General features: G+C 39.5%; 1 protein-coding gene across 1 annotated transcript in view; it reads left to right on the forward strand.

Annotated features, from left to right (window-relative positions):
- The window catches only part of ntm (neurotrimin), a 129,240-nt gene extending 117,781 nt beyond the window's left edge, over window positions 1–11,459 (forward strand). The window contains exons 4-8 of the mRNA XM_034550568.1: window positions 5,376–5,504; window positions 7,145–7,265; window positions 7,500–7,651; window positions 8,456–8,491; window positions 11,359–11,459. Coding sequence (XP_034406459.1) covers window positions 5,376–5,504; window positions 7,145–7,265; window positions 7,500–7,651; window positions 8,456–8,491; window positions 11,359–11,459 — 539 coding nt within the window. The remainder of the gene's footprint in view (window positions 1–5,375; window positions 5,505–7,144; window positions 7,266–7,499; window positions 7,652–8,455; window positions 8,492–11,358) is intronic.
- Window positions 11,460–16,283: the final 4,824 nt, after the last annotated feature.

The raw sequence follows: 16,283 nt of genomic DNA on the forward strand, positions 1-16,283 counted from the left end.
ATACCACTTGTCACGCTGTTGTAAATCACATGGCTCTCTGGCGACACATACCCAATGAAATGAAATATAATCACGGTCTGTATGTGTATTTTCAGAGCTTGGGTAGTGCTGTGTAGTGGGGACTGAAGTGTCCAGTGAACAAAGAGTTCCCGGCACTTATTTGTTCTCCGTCATAAAGAGAACCATCATGGTGCCGGTGGTTTTCAATGCCTTCATCCGCACAGTCTGGTGACTGGCGGTCGGACTGAAGAGGCTCACTATGGTGCTACAGGACCCTCATGCTAATAATCACTCGGTATATTGCAGGATCATTTGGCAAACACGTAACATATAAATGAGAGAAGGTGCAGGTGAGATTATGTGAATGAGCTGATGGATTTGGATGCTTAGCCTGGAGGCTGGTGGAGGTGTAGGAGCATTGTGTGGAATGAAAGACAACAGTATGATAATGAGATGTTTGACCACGGGCATGATTTACTACAGATTGGCCTCAGGGAAGAAATATAAGTGAAGGGACTGGTTAAATGATTTTGGAGTGATATTTACTCGTTTGAAAATACATGCGAGATGAGTGCTGAGTATATTGAGTGGATAATGATAAGGCACTGTATAATTGTGAATAGTGATCTTTATATACTATCTTACCATTAATTTGTTTGAAGATTGATTTAAAACATGAATGTTGGGTTGTAGAGTAGGACATTGAAGCATCACATCAATCCTAATTCCCTAATTGAATCAAGTTAAGTAAGACTTTCTATATGTGTAAGTAACCAAAGGTACACACTAATCAATGCTTTAAAGATTGAAGGTCTGGGCACAACTCTTGAGACCGATACAACCTGGAAATGAGATGAGCTGCCGAAGGTTTGAACAGTTCAAATCAAAGAAACACATTGCTATGGTATGCATTATGTTTAACTGAGAGATAGAACTGAAATATTGTGACGTGATTAGCTCGCTCATTTCACAAGAGGAAACTCACCACATCCTACAGCAAGTGAACAGTGGTATTTCTAACAAACAGTCTTTGGATGTTTTGTGGAGTTTAATGTGGCCCTCCTGGGAAGTGTCTCGCCGAGTCAGCGTTAATTAACCATATCTAATCGTTATCGTTTCTGCTGGCAAAATCAACAGACTGTTCCAGATAAAATAAGAAGCCTTTTTATCTGAATGTTTTCCACATTGTTCGTTGCTAATAAAATGGATTAAGGATAGATATCAACATTTTGTATTTGTGAGATATGCGTTTGCCTCAGATCCTAGCTTATGAGCAGGTAATTTTCTACCCTGAAACCAGATCCAGAATGAACGTCGCATCCCACCTGAATATGATTGCTGAAGCTGTTTGTCTACTTTTTAAAGCTTTTACAAACTCACAGGTTTTTATTCTTTGTTGCCCAACTGTGCGAAATGCTGCTCTTATGAGTTACTGCAAAGCTAATGTACAAAAATAATGCCTGCTTGGCAATGAAATCCTGACACATCGCATCTCTTTATCAATTCAGTTATTAGATGACTGAACACTTTAAAGTAGGAACTTTAAAGTGATCAGTCATATATTCTTTAGTTCAAGGACACACTCTGTTTCATGTGAGGAGCTGTTCTTCTATTACAATAAACTGGTATAAAATAGGGTTTTGAACATCAGCAATGATTATTGCAAAGCAGCCGCACACACACGCACAACATTACTATTCATACTAGTAGTATTTATATTCCACACAATACAATAAGTGTAGTCTGTATACAATCTAGTATACAATATGACTGAAAAGACAAGCATAATGCCTATCTTACAATTTAAGCTACCCTTAAGACAAATGAATATAAAAAAGAACTCAAATGTATCTCATTCATAATAGTAACACCCAAAATAGATAATAGAATATAAGCAATTCTTTTGAAAAGTGAAGTACACATTCTAACATTTATTCTTCCATAATTTAACCTCAACAAATCATTTTGTGGCTTTTTGTACGGTAAACTTACAAAAATCATTTCAATCATATTGAAAAAAACCTTTGTAAATAGTCTGACAGTGAGATTGTTTTAGCTCTGAATATTGTTTGTATTATTATTTTATGAGGAATGGATTTGGGTAATTATAGGAATCAGCCTCATTCATAAAAATCGTTGCTCGTTTTTGTAACAAAACAGTTTTCACATATAATCGTTTCATAGGTTGAACAATAAGATATGTACGAAAGAATAAGTAAGCAATACATTATATGCAAGGCCTTATAATTTAGTATATCCCCTAGATTTTTACAGGATCGCAATTGCCTTGTAAATTTGACCATTCATTTATTCAAAATGTAGTCTCAATGTTAATTTATGATCGAAAAAACAAACCCTATGACTTAAAAGCTTTTTTTAATCACAGAATTTTAAATCAATATCCACATCTATTTCTTTTGGATTCTTTTTTCTTTAAATTAAGAGACAATTCCTGAACATCACACTTATAGGCGGCATGTGGGAAGAAAGGCATAGCGTTGTTACGGCTGTGATTGCCCGTTGTTTCTGCGAATGTATTTCTCTGAGAAACATTGATTTCACGTGCCAGTCTGGAGGACAGCTGCTGATGTGAAACCACCTTTTACATGTCATTTATTTTGACATGTGGACTTGGAGAGCGTGCGTCAGCCGGCAGCCTCGTCTTGATTAACTCTCCTCAGAGGATTTTACAGTGTGGCTTTAAGTGACAGTGCGGTCTCCGTTGGCCCATTGTAGCAGGAAAGGAACAGAGTGGAGTGAACACGAGTCCTCCCGGTGCTCCACGTCAGGCGGTCGGCGTGCCGGTGAGAACTTCTCTCCATAACAACCTCCCCAGGTGCAATTCAGTAATGTGCCTCAAGCCAGCAAAGTGAATCTGTGTGTAATGTATTACATCCTGGGAGGAGGCTTGAAGAACATTACGTCTTTTCTTCTCTACGTTAAGCGCTGTATTAAGTGTCTCTGTCAAGCGTGTCAAATTGATACAGGACACATTCCCTCACATCTCATAAGCAGTCCTGGTGTGCTTGCAGGCGTGAGAGACACACAAAAAGGAGTCGAATGTGAAAGTTCTGACAGACAATTGATAATGAGATGGGGCTGAACAAAGCGCTAATCACCAAGTGCTGTAGTCTCCTCAGAAACATGTCAGTGAGGCTCAAGATGTGTTGAAAGAAACAGTGGCGAAGTGGCAGAGACAGAATTGGGCACGTCATCATATGTACTGGTGTAAGTTTGACACACATGTAGCTGTGTGAATGTTGCTGTCATGGAAGATCAGGGAGCTACAAGAATTAACAGGACATGTCGGCGCCCCTGCTGCCGCCTCCGCACTGAGATCTTTGATTTCTGCGTTGGAGTTAGAACTGAACTGTTCTAATACCAAAATAGAATAAAACATTTTTAAACCAGAATAATTCTTAATGCGCTGCGTCTCATTATAAATCCACAATTATCAACAGCTTCCTCCTTCCTGTGTGGAAATCGAGGTCCCAGCGGTTGGCTTGTCACATTAACCGATCTCTAACCTTACCTTCCTCTCTAAGATCCTTGAGAAAGTAGTCACAAATCAGTTGTGTGACTTTCTACATCAGAATAGTTTATTTGAGGAGTTTCAGTCAGGATTTAGAAAACACCACAGCACAGAGACAGCACTGGTGAAAATTACAAATGACCTCCTAATTGCATCAGATAAAGGACTCATCTCCGTACTGGTATTATTAGACCTTAGTGCTGATAAAGGACTCATCTCAGTACTGGTATTATTAGACCTTAGTGCTGCGTTCGACACCATTGATCATGACATCCTATTACAGAGATTGGATCAGTCGATTGGCATTTCAGGTACCACACTAAGTTGGTTTAAATCCTATTTATCAGATCGATATCAATTTGTATTTGTAAACGATGAAGCCTCAATGACCACCAATGTTAATCATGGAGTTCCACAAGGTTCTGTGCTTGGACCAATTTTATTTACCTTATATATGCTTCCTTTGGGCAACATTATCAGGAAACACTCCATAAACTTTCATTGCTATGCAGACGATACTCAATTATATCTATCGATCAAACCAGAGGAGACCAACCAGCTCGCTAAAATTCAAGAATGTCTTAAAGACATAACAACATAGATGACCTGCAACTTCCTGATGTTAAACTCAGACAAAGTTATTTTACTGGGCCCTGAACACCTCAGAGATCACCTCCTCTCTTCCTCCTTCTGTTTCATGGATTGTGGAGGTCTGGGTCGTGATCCATGCCTACTACTAATTATTCATACATATCTGTAATATTCATTGAATGTGTTGTAACTCCGTAACGCTGTTCATCCTTACACATGACATAGATAGAGAGATCCTCCTCTGTTGCTCTCCTGAAACTTTCATTGTTATGCAGATGATACTCAATTATATATATTGATCAAACCATAAGAGACTAAAATTCAAGCATGTCTTAAAGACATAAAAAGTTATTCTACTCGGCCCTGAACACCTTAGAGATCAATTATCTGGTGATGTGGTTTCTGTAGATGGCATTGCCCTGGCATACAACACCACTGTAAAGAATCTAGGCGTTATCTTTGACCGGGACTTGTCCTTTAACTCCCACGTCAAGCAAATCTCAAGGATTGCATTTTTTCACCTACATAATATTTCAAAAATCTGGTTCACGTGTTTCTTTCTCCTAAACTAGATTACTGCAACTCCTTATTATCAGGCTGCTCTAATAAGTCTCTTAAGTCCCTCCAGTTAATCCAGAATGCTGCAGCTCGTGTACTCACAAAAACTAAGAAAAGAGATCACATGACTCCTGTATTAGCTGCTCTGCACTGGCTCCCTGTAAAATCAAGAATCACATTTAAAATTCTTCTCCTCACCTACAAAGCCTTGATTGGTGATGCACCATCATATCTTAAGGAGCTTGTAGTACCATATTGCCCCACTAGAGAGCTAAATGCGGGGCTACTCGTGGTTCCTCCTTCTGTTTCATAGATTGTGGAGGTCTGGATCGTTGTCCATGCCTACTACTAATTATTCATACCTTTCTGTCATATTCATTAAGTGTGTTGTAACTTTGTAATGCTGTTCATTCCGTACACATGACATCTATCTGTCCATATGGGGAGAGGGATCCTCCTCTGTTGCTCTCCTGAAGGTTTCTTCCCTTTTTTCCCTGTGAAAGGTTATTTTTGGAGAGTTTTTACTCATCCGATGTGAGGTCAAAGGTCAGGGATGTTGTATGTGTACAGATTGTAAATACAGATTGTACAATCTGTATTTACAATTTTGGGCTAAACTAAATGAACTGAATTTAATTGAATTTAATTGAAATTAACTCTAAATCTCAATCTCCACTTCCTTCCTCTTTTATAGGAGACCTGGCATCAGAGGATGAGTACCTGGAAATCCCATCTATCTCCAGACAGAGAGCGGGGACGTATGAATGCACAGCCATCAACGATATTGACACAGACGTCCAGACCGTTGACATCACTGTCAACTGTGAGTCCATTGCTCTGGCTTAAGAGTGCTGAAACGATTGGTCAATTTATCAATGAGTCTTTTGGCAGAAAAATAATATTCAATCAATTGGATAATTTATGAAGAAAAAAAGGGATGAATATTTTCAGGTTTCTGCTTCTCCAATATGAACCGTTGCTGCTTTTGTCTGTCTCATATCACTGGTATGATCATTCTCTGCTGATTTTGGTTTCAGCAATTAAATATTGCTGATTTGAACAAAAGGTCTTATCATTGATCAGTGAGAAGGCTCAATTCAGTTTGGCATTGTCTGTATTACCATTCGTGTTGGAAGTTTTGCCACTCAAAAATATTAAATCAAATATACTTTCTGTTGTCAAGAAGAAGTGTGAAGTGCTGCTGATGTTAAAGATTTGTATGTAATAAATAATATTAAGCAGGGATACAACTATTACTTGATTAATCAATTAAACATTTATTTACAAGGATGTTGATATTCAATGTATCATTTGACATATTTTCAAGCAAAAAGGTCTACTATATTAACCCATAAGAACCCGGATCCATTTCTCCTTCAAGGAAAATTATGGGGGACATAAGACCACATAGAACACATTTCTGACATTGATTTCAAAATAGTGTCAAATATCTGAAATATGTTACATACAGTATATGTCACATTGGGCTTTAATGGTAGACTTTTTGTATTAATAATGTAATTAAAATAGCAGGTTTTTTTGGTTAACATTTGTTTTAATGCTTTACATTCAACAATTTAAAATATATTAGCTAAATATCATTGAATCAGCCAAATTAACTGAGCAGATCATAATTCTGTTTCTTATTGTCACATTAGGTTTTTCGTGAAACCTTGTGTGATGTATGTGTCACAACAATATTTATCTGATTTGTTTTATATCAGATTGTTCAAGAAATGAGTTCACAGCATGTTCAATATAATATTCATTATAATTCTTAAATGTGTGAATCTGACCTTTAGCAACAAAAAGCAATCTGTCACATGACCCACCAGGATGTTCCTTGGTGTCACTCAGGGACTTCATGAGTTAAAATCAAGAATTACGTTGTATAAGGAACTTTCCAGAATATGTAAACGACGTGTGACACCTTTGTCACCGTGGGTCCTTATTTTGCAATTAATACAATATAATAATGTGCTACTTATTGAATTTGATAGAAAACTAAATCACTTCGGGCCCAAGCAAAGTAACCATTTAATTGCAACTATGTTCTGACATTTTATAGATGAAACCATTAATTATTAAATCAAGAAAACAATCAGCAGAATAATTGACAGTCGAGACATGACTGCACAGTCACCATTGTTTTGACTCATAGACCATTTACCAAGGCACACAGAGCCCAGAACAAAAAGGTGAGTATTTGGGTTCCGTGAGCTTTAACTGGACCTAAGACCACATTTTGCTCCAACAGTACAATAAAATCGATTTGATAATGTTAAGCTTCTCTGCTGCAGATTAAAACCTGAACAGTTCATTCCATCTCATCATACCCGACACCAAACACCAGAGTAAGAAACGCTGCACATGATTGTGCTCCTACTTCATGCTGCAGGCCATCAACCCGTCTCCCGGTACCCTTGACTCGCCCTGATCGCGGTGCTCTCTTGTTGCTTGCAGATGCTCCAGCTGTGTCGGAGGGCAGAGATGTCGGAGTGACTCTGGGCCAGAGGGGAGAGCTGGAGTGTGAGGCTGATGCCGTGCCCGAGGCCGACTTTGAGTGGTACAAAGATGACAGAAGGTGATTAGTTTGACATTTGAATTGTACGTGTTTTCAGTTATTATTATTTCACAGTTATTGATGGTCATCCATCAGTCAGTCATACAGCCATTAAGATTACCACAAATTAGTTCTAGTCATGAATTACATTACTGTTATTATTGCACTCAGGCCCATTGGTAATTGGCGGAGTGACTAAAAAATAAAAATAAAAGACATATTAGTTGCTCTTACTGTGTACTTTCTCACATGTAGGATCCTCAATGGCTTTGATGGCATGGAGATTATGAATTCTGGATCTCTGTCAAAGCTGACATTTTTTAATGTGACCGACGGAGATTACGGGAACTACACTTGTGTCGCACTCAACAAACTTGGGACCTCGAACACAAGCTTCCTTATGTATGGTGAGTACAGGAATATGCTACATTTATAGTATGAAAGAGAGGCAAGCATGGCTAAAATGCTGTAGTTTATCTGCAAAATCTATGTTTCAATAAAAGTAATAATAATAATAGTATGAATCTGCAATTTTCTGTGCTGCCCTTTTAGCTTCTATCAGTTTGATTCAACCTTTACCCATTTACTGAAAGCTTTTACAATTACTGCTATATGAACATACAAAGAAAGTGATGCATTCATCTGCAGCCAACCACAGGTTGTATAATGATGGAAGATGAAATATAAGTCTACTTCATTTGTTTCAGACCATTAATTAAGATAACTTGATACTGTTCCACATTAATTCTGCTACAACGTTGTCAGATCTCCATGTCTCTGGCCCTGTAGAGTCCTTCTCTGGCTCAGCCAGCTGACTTCCTGCTCTCACTAACCAATGAAAGACATCCACTGCCTGAAGCTGCTGATTAGTCAGTGACAATATTAATCTCTCTGCAAATACAGTGAGGAGCATTACAGTACAACACATCTCGTCAGAAAAGGGCTTCCCTTATGTGTGTACAGTGGATCAGCAAACAATCAGCAGTCTCTATCAACATTAAAATACTGTAGTGTTTCAGCTTTGACATTTTATTCTGCAACCACGTGAACTGATGAATGTCCGTTGGCACTATAACCAGTATGAGCACTGGTTTGCCGCTGTGCAGCCTCCATGCTAAAAGTCCATTCGTGCTTCTCACAAGCGCTGTCGATGATTTGTTGCTGCCCTGTTTCCAATATGTTGCTCTGTTCCATTTGTTTCCCCGGTGTAGTGGTAATTGAACCCACTAGCTCAACCCTATTGCAAGGTTAGTATTCTGCACCAGCATGCACTTCAACTGTTGTGGACGGAAAGTACTAACTGCATGACCAACCGCCATTTTCACAAACTGGAAGTCGCTTTGAGTTGTACACAGTGTCTGACATGAAGAGACAAATGGATTCTGGGCTCTTTGATCTGTTCTCTTCATGAATCGACAGGTTGAAGTACATGTGTGGCGGGCAGCAGGAAAGACAAAGCCAACCGCCACACGAACGCCACATGAATATTTGTGAAAATGGCCATCGCAGCCTGTTTTGCTAACCATGTTTCATCTTCTCCTTTGCAACCCTAACCGCCTCACTTTGTGACACGGCTTCATTTTGATTTGTGCATGCTCTTCTTTCCAATGTAAGTATTCGTCATTTTTCATTATCGTCATTTTGTGCTCGTGCGATTGTTTTCGCCTCCAGTTATGGCATTTCCACTGTACGTCCCACACAGAAAATTGTGCACACCCAGAAATCTGCACAACCTTACGTTAGCTGACATGTTCCTTGTGTCTGCCGAGCAGTGCTTGCAGATTGTAGATATCTGGTGTAGGTGAGCCGTGTGTGCTTTTAGAACCAGCGTGCCTCAGCCATCATGTCATCTAAAGTGTCCTTGTGACTGCTGGTGCAGCATCTTGTAACCAGACCCACTCCATTAACACAACATAATTGTATTAATGGCTTTGATTTTGACGACGAGTGAACGTCATTATTGTAATTAGTCATATGCAGGATTACGGATAATCCACTGTGGCAGGGTAATTGGATAGATGCCCCAAAGGAAGCGGTGGTGAACTCGTGGAAATCCAAGGGAAATGAGTAGTCATTGTGTTCCAAGCTTCAAAGTAAAAAGTTAAAGTGTGTCCTCAATCCTCATACAATGCCTCCATTTAGATGGAACTTGCCTCATCCCTGAAAACAGTATGATGAAAGTATTATGCATTTCAGCTTTTCATCCTGAAATTGTGTTGCTTTTTAACTGTAATACTATAATAATAATAATAATAATACTATAATAATAATAATAATAATAATAATAATAATAATAATAATAATACAGGTGCATTGGATAGTGAAGAATAAAAGTTTACATTTCAATATACGTTAATCAAAAGATTACCTTTTCATTAAATCCAAGGCCAATAGGATGAATAATGTCTCTCCATTCAATTGTTTGATGTTGTAGCCTGGTGAATAAGAATCAGATGGAGATGTTTTATTAGAAATGAGGAGCCCATAATGATCTACTGGTCTTTCTAGTTTCATTTATCTTTCTAAGTGCTGGCACACTCTATGTTCTCCACTTAGTTTACACTATATAATGTATTGAAAATAGTGTACCATAGTAAGAATTAATGCTAATCCAAACCAACTCATGTTGAGATAAGCATCACATCTGCTGACAGACTCCCAGGTACAACTGACCACAGCAAACCTGGAAGTGAAAGCATCATTTGAAATGAATCCTGTGTTTTAAGGAGCTGTTCTCAGAACTAAGAAGTCCCTTGTCAAAGATAGAATGACCTTCTTTAAGCAATAGAAGCTGAGCAGTGGTCAGTGGTAATCCTCATATATATGATATGATCAGCCCACTCAAACACAGGTGCTACCAGCAGCACTAAATGAAGCCTCACTAATGGAAGCTTCACTGTGTCATTGTCATTTATGCTTCCGAACAATAACTGATTTCCGTCTCTGGTTTCCTGCTTCTATCCTCCATTATCATCCAAAGAATTAAAAAATCCATATTCAGACATTTCGGTATTCACAACATAATACTTGTTGAGTATATTCTGACTGTATCACACATGTCTTTAGTTCAGAAAGAGAAAACAGACCAATAAAAGACTGTATGGTTGATATGCTTAAATACAGATCTCTTCAAATTTGGCACAAAAGTCCACTTGGACTGAAAGATGAACTGATTTTGATGGTCAAAGATCAAAGGTCACTATGACCTCTCAAAACACATCCATGGCTATGACTCTAGATTTGGTTACGATGACAATTTCACATGAAGGTTTATGAAAATAGATCAATAAAATTATAAAGTGAGGACATTTTAGACTGACGTGGATTTAAACTGCTCGGTGAAGTCATGTGACCATGATGTAGTTTGATTACAGACTCACGTTAGCTTTTTTCTTCTGCTGAATGCATTTACTCAAAAATCATAAGAAAATATGCAAAGTTTCGGACATTTCTGTTGGCCAGAGAGCTTATTTTCAGCAATAATGTAAAAACCTCCTCAGCTTTTGTCGAGGGAATCAGTGTGATGCTAACTTCTGGGTTTGCCATCTGCGCATTGCCTTTGGTTGAATATTAATAACATTAGGTCGTCTCATGGTTCAGTAATTAGGAATCCAATATTCTCCTAACCTTAACCGTTGGGCCTGCAGTGAGTGTTAAACATTTTGCAACTTCCAGGTATATTAATTAAGAAAAATGTTCTATATATACTGTTATAATGAGGCCTGGATTATTATAAATATACATGTTTTTGCTGTGGCAAATTGTATGTGAATCCAATGTCTAAGAGACAGAGGTAGTTCATCCAGAGAGCTTTCATAGGTTATAGACGAGATTCTCTCAAAGTCTCCACGTTAATATGTCATGTGACTAATAAAACCTTGTAGTCCATACCTCCAATTCCACAATAATTGTAGACAATAGACAGCAATCGCTGTGATAACTAGAATCACTAATGATGTACACTGGTTTTCATAATAACAGGCAAACGTTCACAAACAGAACTAGAGATGTGCACTGTACTCAGCTGGAGGAAAGGACCATCTTTAGTGAAAGAAGAGGAAAAAAGAAAAAGCTTCACTGGTGAAACTTACCCGAGTGTTGTGTTCCCCGTCAGGACCGAGAGCAGTTCAGGACGGCAGCGGCGGCGCGATGGGGGTGCACTCACACGCCGGGCTCCTCTTCTTAGTGCTTCTGCCCTTCCTGCTCAGAATTTGAAGAGGAGTGGATTTGAACACAAGTATTGTGTGTGTGTGTGTGTGTGTGTGTGTGTGTGTGTGTGTGAGTGCGAGTGTATGTTTGTGTGTGTTCTTTTCTTTTTTCTTGTTCAACCAGAACCATAAACTGGTGCACAGTGAGTGCATGAAGTATCCTGCTACATAATGATGTTGACCCACTAAATAAGTACTTAATAAAAAAGTTAATGTTGTTGTTTTTTTTTGTTTGGTTTTTAGATTTCACGGATGTAACAAATGCTTCACATTACATTGAATAATGTTGGAAATGTTCCCTCTAAATTATATTAGTCTGGATTATCTCTTTTTTTACTTCTAGTATGTCTCAGAAAAAAAAATAGATTTTTTAATTGTGGTTTCTCTTATTCAAATGGATTTTTGTCTTCAGTTTTTAACAGCATTGCATATTCATCTCAACTCCAGGAAAAGGAGAGTTCTCAGCAAGTATGACAGGTGAATTTGAAATACCTCAAAGTCAAACTAAGACAGTGAAGCAGGAGAAATGTAGGTTACCCTGAGGCTGAAACCCTGCTATTGTCATATTTTAATGTGTAATGATTATCATTCCGTCTGGTTGTTGGAACAAATTCGTTTTTTGACCTTCAAGTGTTTTTCGTTCTCAGCATTATATAGTCACATACTTTCAGTTGTGTTATGCTAATATTTTAATTATATTTTTTCAGTTATGTTTAGTTTTAAATATTTTTGAGAAGGGAAAATATGAAGTTGTAATTATTTAGGACAAATATCCTTGTTTTATGTCTTTTTTTTCTTCTTTCTTTACCAGTACAGTTGTACACAAAAATGGTGTCAAGAATACGTATGTTATAATTATGGAGTTAAAAATGGAGTTAAAAATGGAGGGAGAGTTTGAGTCGATGTTTGACTCGCGTAATGCAAATGTATTAACGCTGTCGCTACTTGTTTGAACATTATGCCATTTCTACACGACACAGACGATGTTCCACTGGCGGGTCAGAGGCCACTCAGCTCCTCATGTTAATAGGAATTAAATAACATGTGCATGTATTTAGACACCAATAACCCAAAGACTAGCAGCTGACACAGCACCATGCTTCATTGGATTTCTGTTTTCTAATCTCAGCACCAAACGAAACACATTGTCTTTTCACAAAGGAGAGGTTAACACAAGGCTATTGGGAACTCTAAAATGACACACACCTGTGAACCAAAATGTACAGTTTGTGGTATATGACTGTGGAATGCTGACATTCCCAGCTCTCCTGAAAACAAAAGAGATTGCAAGCTTACTGTACAGAAGAAAAAAAAAATAAGACTGCAACTGCTCTTATCGCATCATATGTGGCTGGCGTTGTCAGAGAGGAGAGGATGTGTTCAAAAACAAAGAAATCATATCTGTGTTTTATCATGGAGGAGGATCAGCGAGTATCAGTGGCTTTTTGACAGGCAGCAAACAAAGGAAGAACCTCCGTTACCATATTTAGTTGTGAGGATGTTATGCAACAATCAGAAACCTCTTACAATCAGTAAGAACTAAAAGCTAAAAGGTGATTTGTCTTTTTCAAGTCTCTTGAGTTGGAAAACAACTGTGACAAAAACACGAGATTTTTCTGTAAACGCTAATGTTTTTTGGGGGTTTTTTTGCAACGTGGACGTTTTTTTAGACGCATGTCTCTCTTGCGAAACGCATCGCCGTGTGTGGACGTACAAACACAAGCGTCTACCGACTGCACCGCACGTCACTGGACCGCGTGCAGCACGAGAAGCATCCGCGGGATCCCATTAACACAGCGTCAAACAGGAACAGTGAATTACATCACAATAGTGTGTGTCTGTTTAGTGGCCGGGGCAAATGATGCGCTTCTTATTATCCCTCGGCTCCGATTGAGTGTTTTCACATGTGGTTATTTGTAAATGAACACAGAGTAGAACCAATGATCTCTGCTCACGCTCACCTGTTCCTCCCCCTTTTCCCCCCTGGCTCACCTCAGCTCTGGTGGGGTTGTCGGCCTTCATCCATGTGCGCACACTTCAATGTGTCTTTTTCTACTCATTTAGCCCCATTGTGGCTCTCGGGGACATCAAAGTGTTGTGCTCCTCGACGTGAAAACAGAGCCGAATCAAAACGTCATGAAACAGATAGGAGCATTATTGAAATTGATCGGGGTGATAATCAGCGGAATCTGACGGGCTAATCACGCTTTGTTTTCACACACAAGACAAAGAGAGGGAGAGCGAGAGGGAGACAGACGCCGACGACTATTATTCATCTCCGGCACAGTGATGTTTGGAAATGACATGGTAATTATTCCTCCCGGCTGGAAGGATGGCACCACTGATCCCGCGTCTGTGTTGCCACAAGATTAACCACATTTAAGACAAACTGAAGTCAGATCACCTCCCAAGGAGGTCGGCATTGGGTTTCCTTCAGAGGAGTTGGCATGAAGTGGTTGCTGTCAATATGCACAAACAATCACAGGCTGGCTGCTTGGAGTTGCCTTCGATGGTTGGAAATGGAACCAAATGTGCTCAACAGCTCGCTTAATAGTCTGCCACTCAACACACACACACACACACACACACACACACCTCACTTCTTCTCTCTCTCTCACACACACACACACATGCAACAGATTTGACTGAAGTAAGACAGCTTCTTGTTTATTTCTTTTGTTGGACAGCCCAGCACACGTTGTACAAACTGGTCATCGATTTTTATATTTGTACTACCTCTGAGCAGTTGCTCAGCAAGTTGCCCAAGTATTTAACGACGCAGCAATCGCCACCTTAAAGTAATATTTACACGTGGTCCGTCCTGTTCACGCCACACTGCTGTGCTGTCAGGATCATCACAGGTTTCTGAAAGGACATTCCATTGCTTTGTCCTTAATAGCTGTCATATTGTTTTTTTATCTCATATCAAATACAATTTCTCGAGCCAAGCACATTATCACTGAGGATAAACCCATGTAGGCGCGTACCTTTTAGAGCAGATTTGTATAAACCAGCAGGACTGCTGTCAAAATATATATATTTTTTAATTCAGGTTAATTATCATCATCTAATAATCCACCTAATTATATAAATGCCATATGGTTACTATGGCAGCGATTCAGAGTTTGGGCTACACTGAGAATCACGGACTACCAACTCAAACTGCGCATGTTAATATTCTGATTTAAGATGATCATTAGGAGGAACCCCGGCAGTTTTCAATGTCAAACAAGCATATTGTTTATGAGCTCTGATGAGATACGCGGTCACAGTGAAGCACTGAGCCGAAGAAGCCACATCGAGCCTTAGAGCGGTCTGATCTCTGATCTGAGGATGAGGCGTTCTGCCTTTTCAGAGATGAGAAACAGTCAGCACCTGTCAGATCGCGGCTGGAAACCCCACTAGATCCTATTCCTGAAGTTTTGGCCTTGGCCACATGCGGTACCATCTTCATTTCCTTGTTCTCAAATCCCTGCTGTTCCAAAACGTGTAACAACAGAAGGCGTGTGGAGAAAACCTTCTTTAAAGGCTTCATTTGGATGCTTTTCTGACCCGAGGCCTTTTGCATTACTTTGCACCAGTGTGCTCGTTGCTTTACGGGCACCGGCAGCCTCAAGGTTAGAAGAGCCGGCTTGCAGAGCAGCTACACAAACACAATCACGTTTCAGCGAGTGAGACAGTGGGAAGTTTTGTGTTGCGTAACACAGCTATTTGCTACGTTATGGCTCATATTGTTGAGAAAACACTAATAAGCTCCCCGTTGGCCTTCCTGTTGTCCTGTTAGCTGGACTCATCCTCCATTCTATAAGTCTCACTCAGTGTGAAAACAGTGAAATACAGTTCAAACTACCATTGCTTGTTCCTCCCCGTGCTGTATGCTTCCCACAACTGCATATGACATGCATCAGTCAGGCAAACCGAACGCAGCAGGTGTCGACATACCTGTTTGACAAATGTGCAACATAATTGGGAATCATTTACCATCCCTCTCTTTTGACTGACTGCAGTTTCTTTCTGCATGGCATTAAAACAAAGTCAGCTTTCCTATTAGAGCAAACGCTTCAAACTCCCACCAAGCATGACTTTAAAAAAATGATAAGTCCCGTTTAAGCCAAACTTATAATGATAAAATCGAGCAAAGTTTGCGGATCTTGGACATATTTCTGATCCAACCCCAAAGTTCAGCTCGGAAACTGCACTAAGAAGGCCTGAATACACTTAACTTCTCCTGTTCTGACTCCACTCAGCCAATACTGAATCACAGCCCATGAAGGCTTATATTTTGGCAGTAGCGCTGCATACTAATGGTGATATGACCAATTCCATTGTCTGTTTGAAGACTGCAGGATTCTCCCATGCTCTACCGGCCCATGTTTGCTTGGGCTCAGATGGGGAGGGGGAGGGGGGAGGGGGTATAGGTGTAGATCTTTTCTTTATATCCATATGTGCAAGGCAAGAGAGCAGTCTCTGGAGAACATTTGATACCAGTTAAGAAAAATGACTTGTATTGCACCCATCAGATAGTACTATTCATTGTAGGTGTTTTGTGACATTTGTGTGGTTTGCGTTGGAGTCTGGAAGAGATCACTTTTGGATGTGAACTTTGGTTAGACATGAGAAATCCAACCTTTGCTTCCGCTGCCAAGGGGGATTATCATAGCAGACGCATGAAGTAGTCTCATGATCTGTTGGGGTTTATTTTGAATGATTCACACACAAAAGATTCTGCCCTTTGCCTGGTTACAAGTTCACAGGGCTCTCTTCAGATTGGATGTTTCCAAGTGGTGGGGGACCTCATGCTATTTGACTCCCTGCATTGTAAAGGATTGTT

This window comes from Cyclopterus lumpus, chromosome 14 (genome assembly GCF_009769545.1).
Source record: "Cyclopterus lumpus isolate fCycLum1 chromosome 14, fCycLum1.pri, whole genome shotgun sequence".
Taxonomy (NCBI): domain Eukaryota; kingdom Metazoa; phylum Chordata; class Actinopteri; order Perciformes; family Cyclopteridae; genus Cyclopterus; species Cyclopterus lumpus.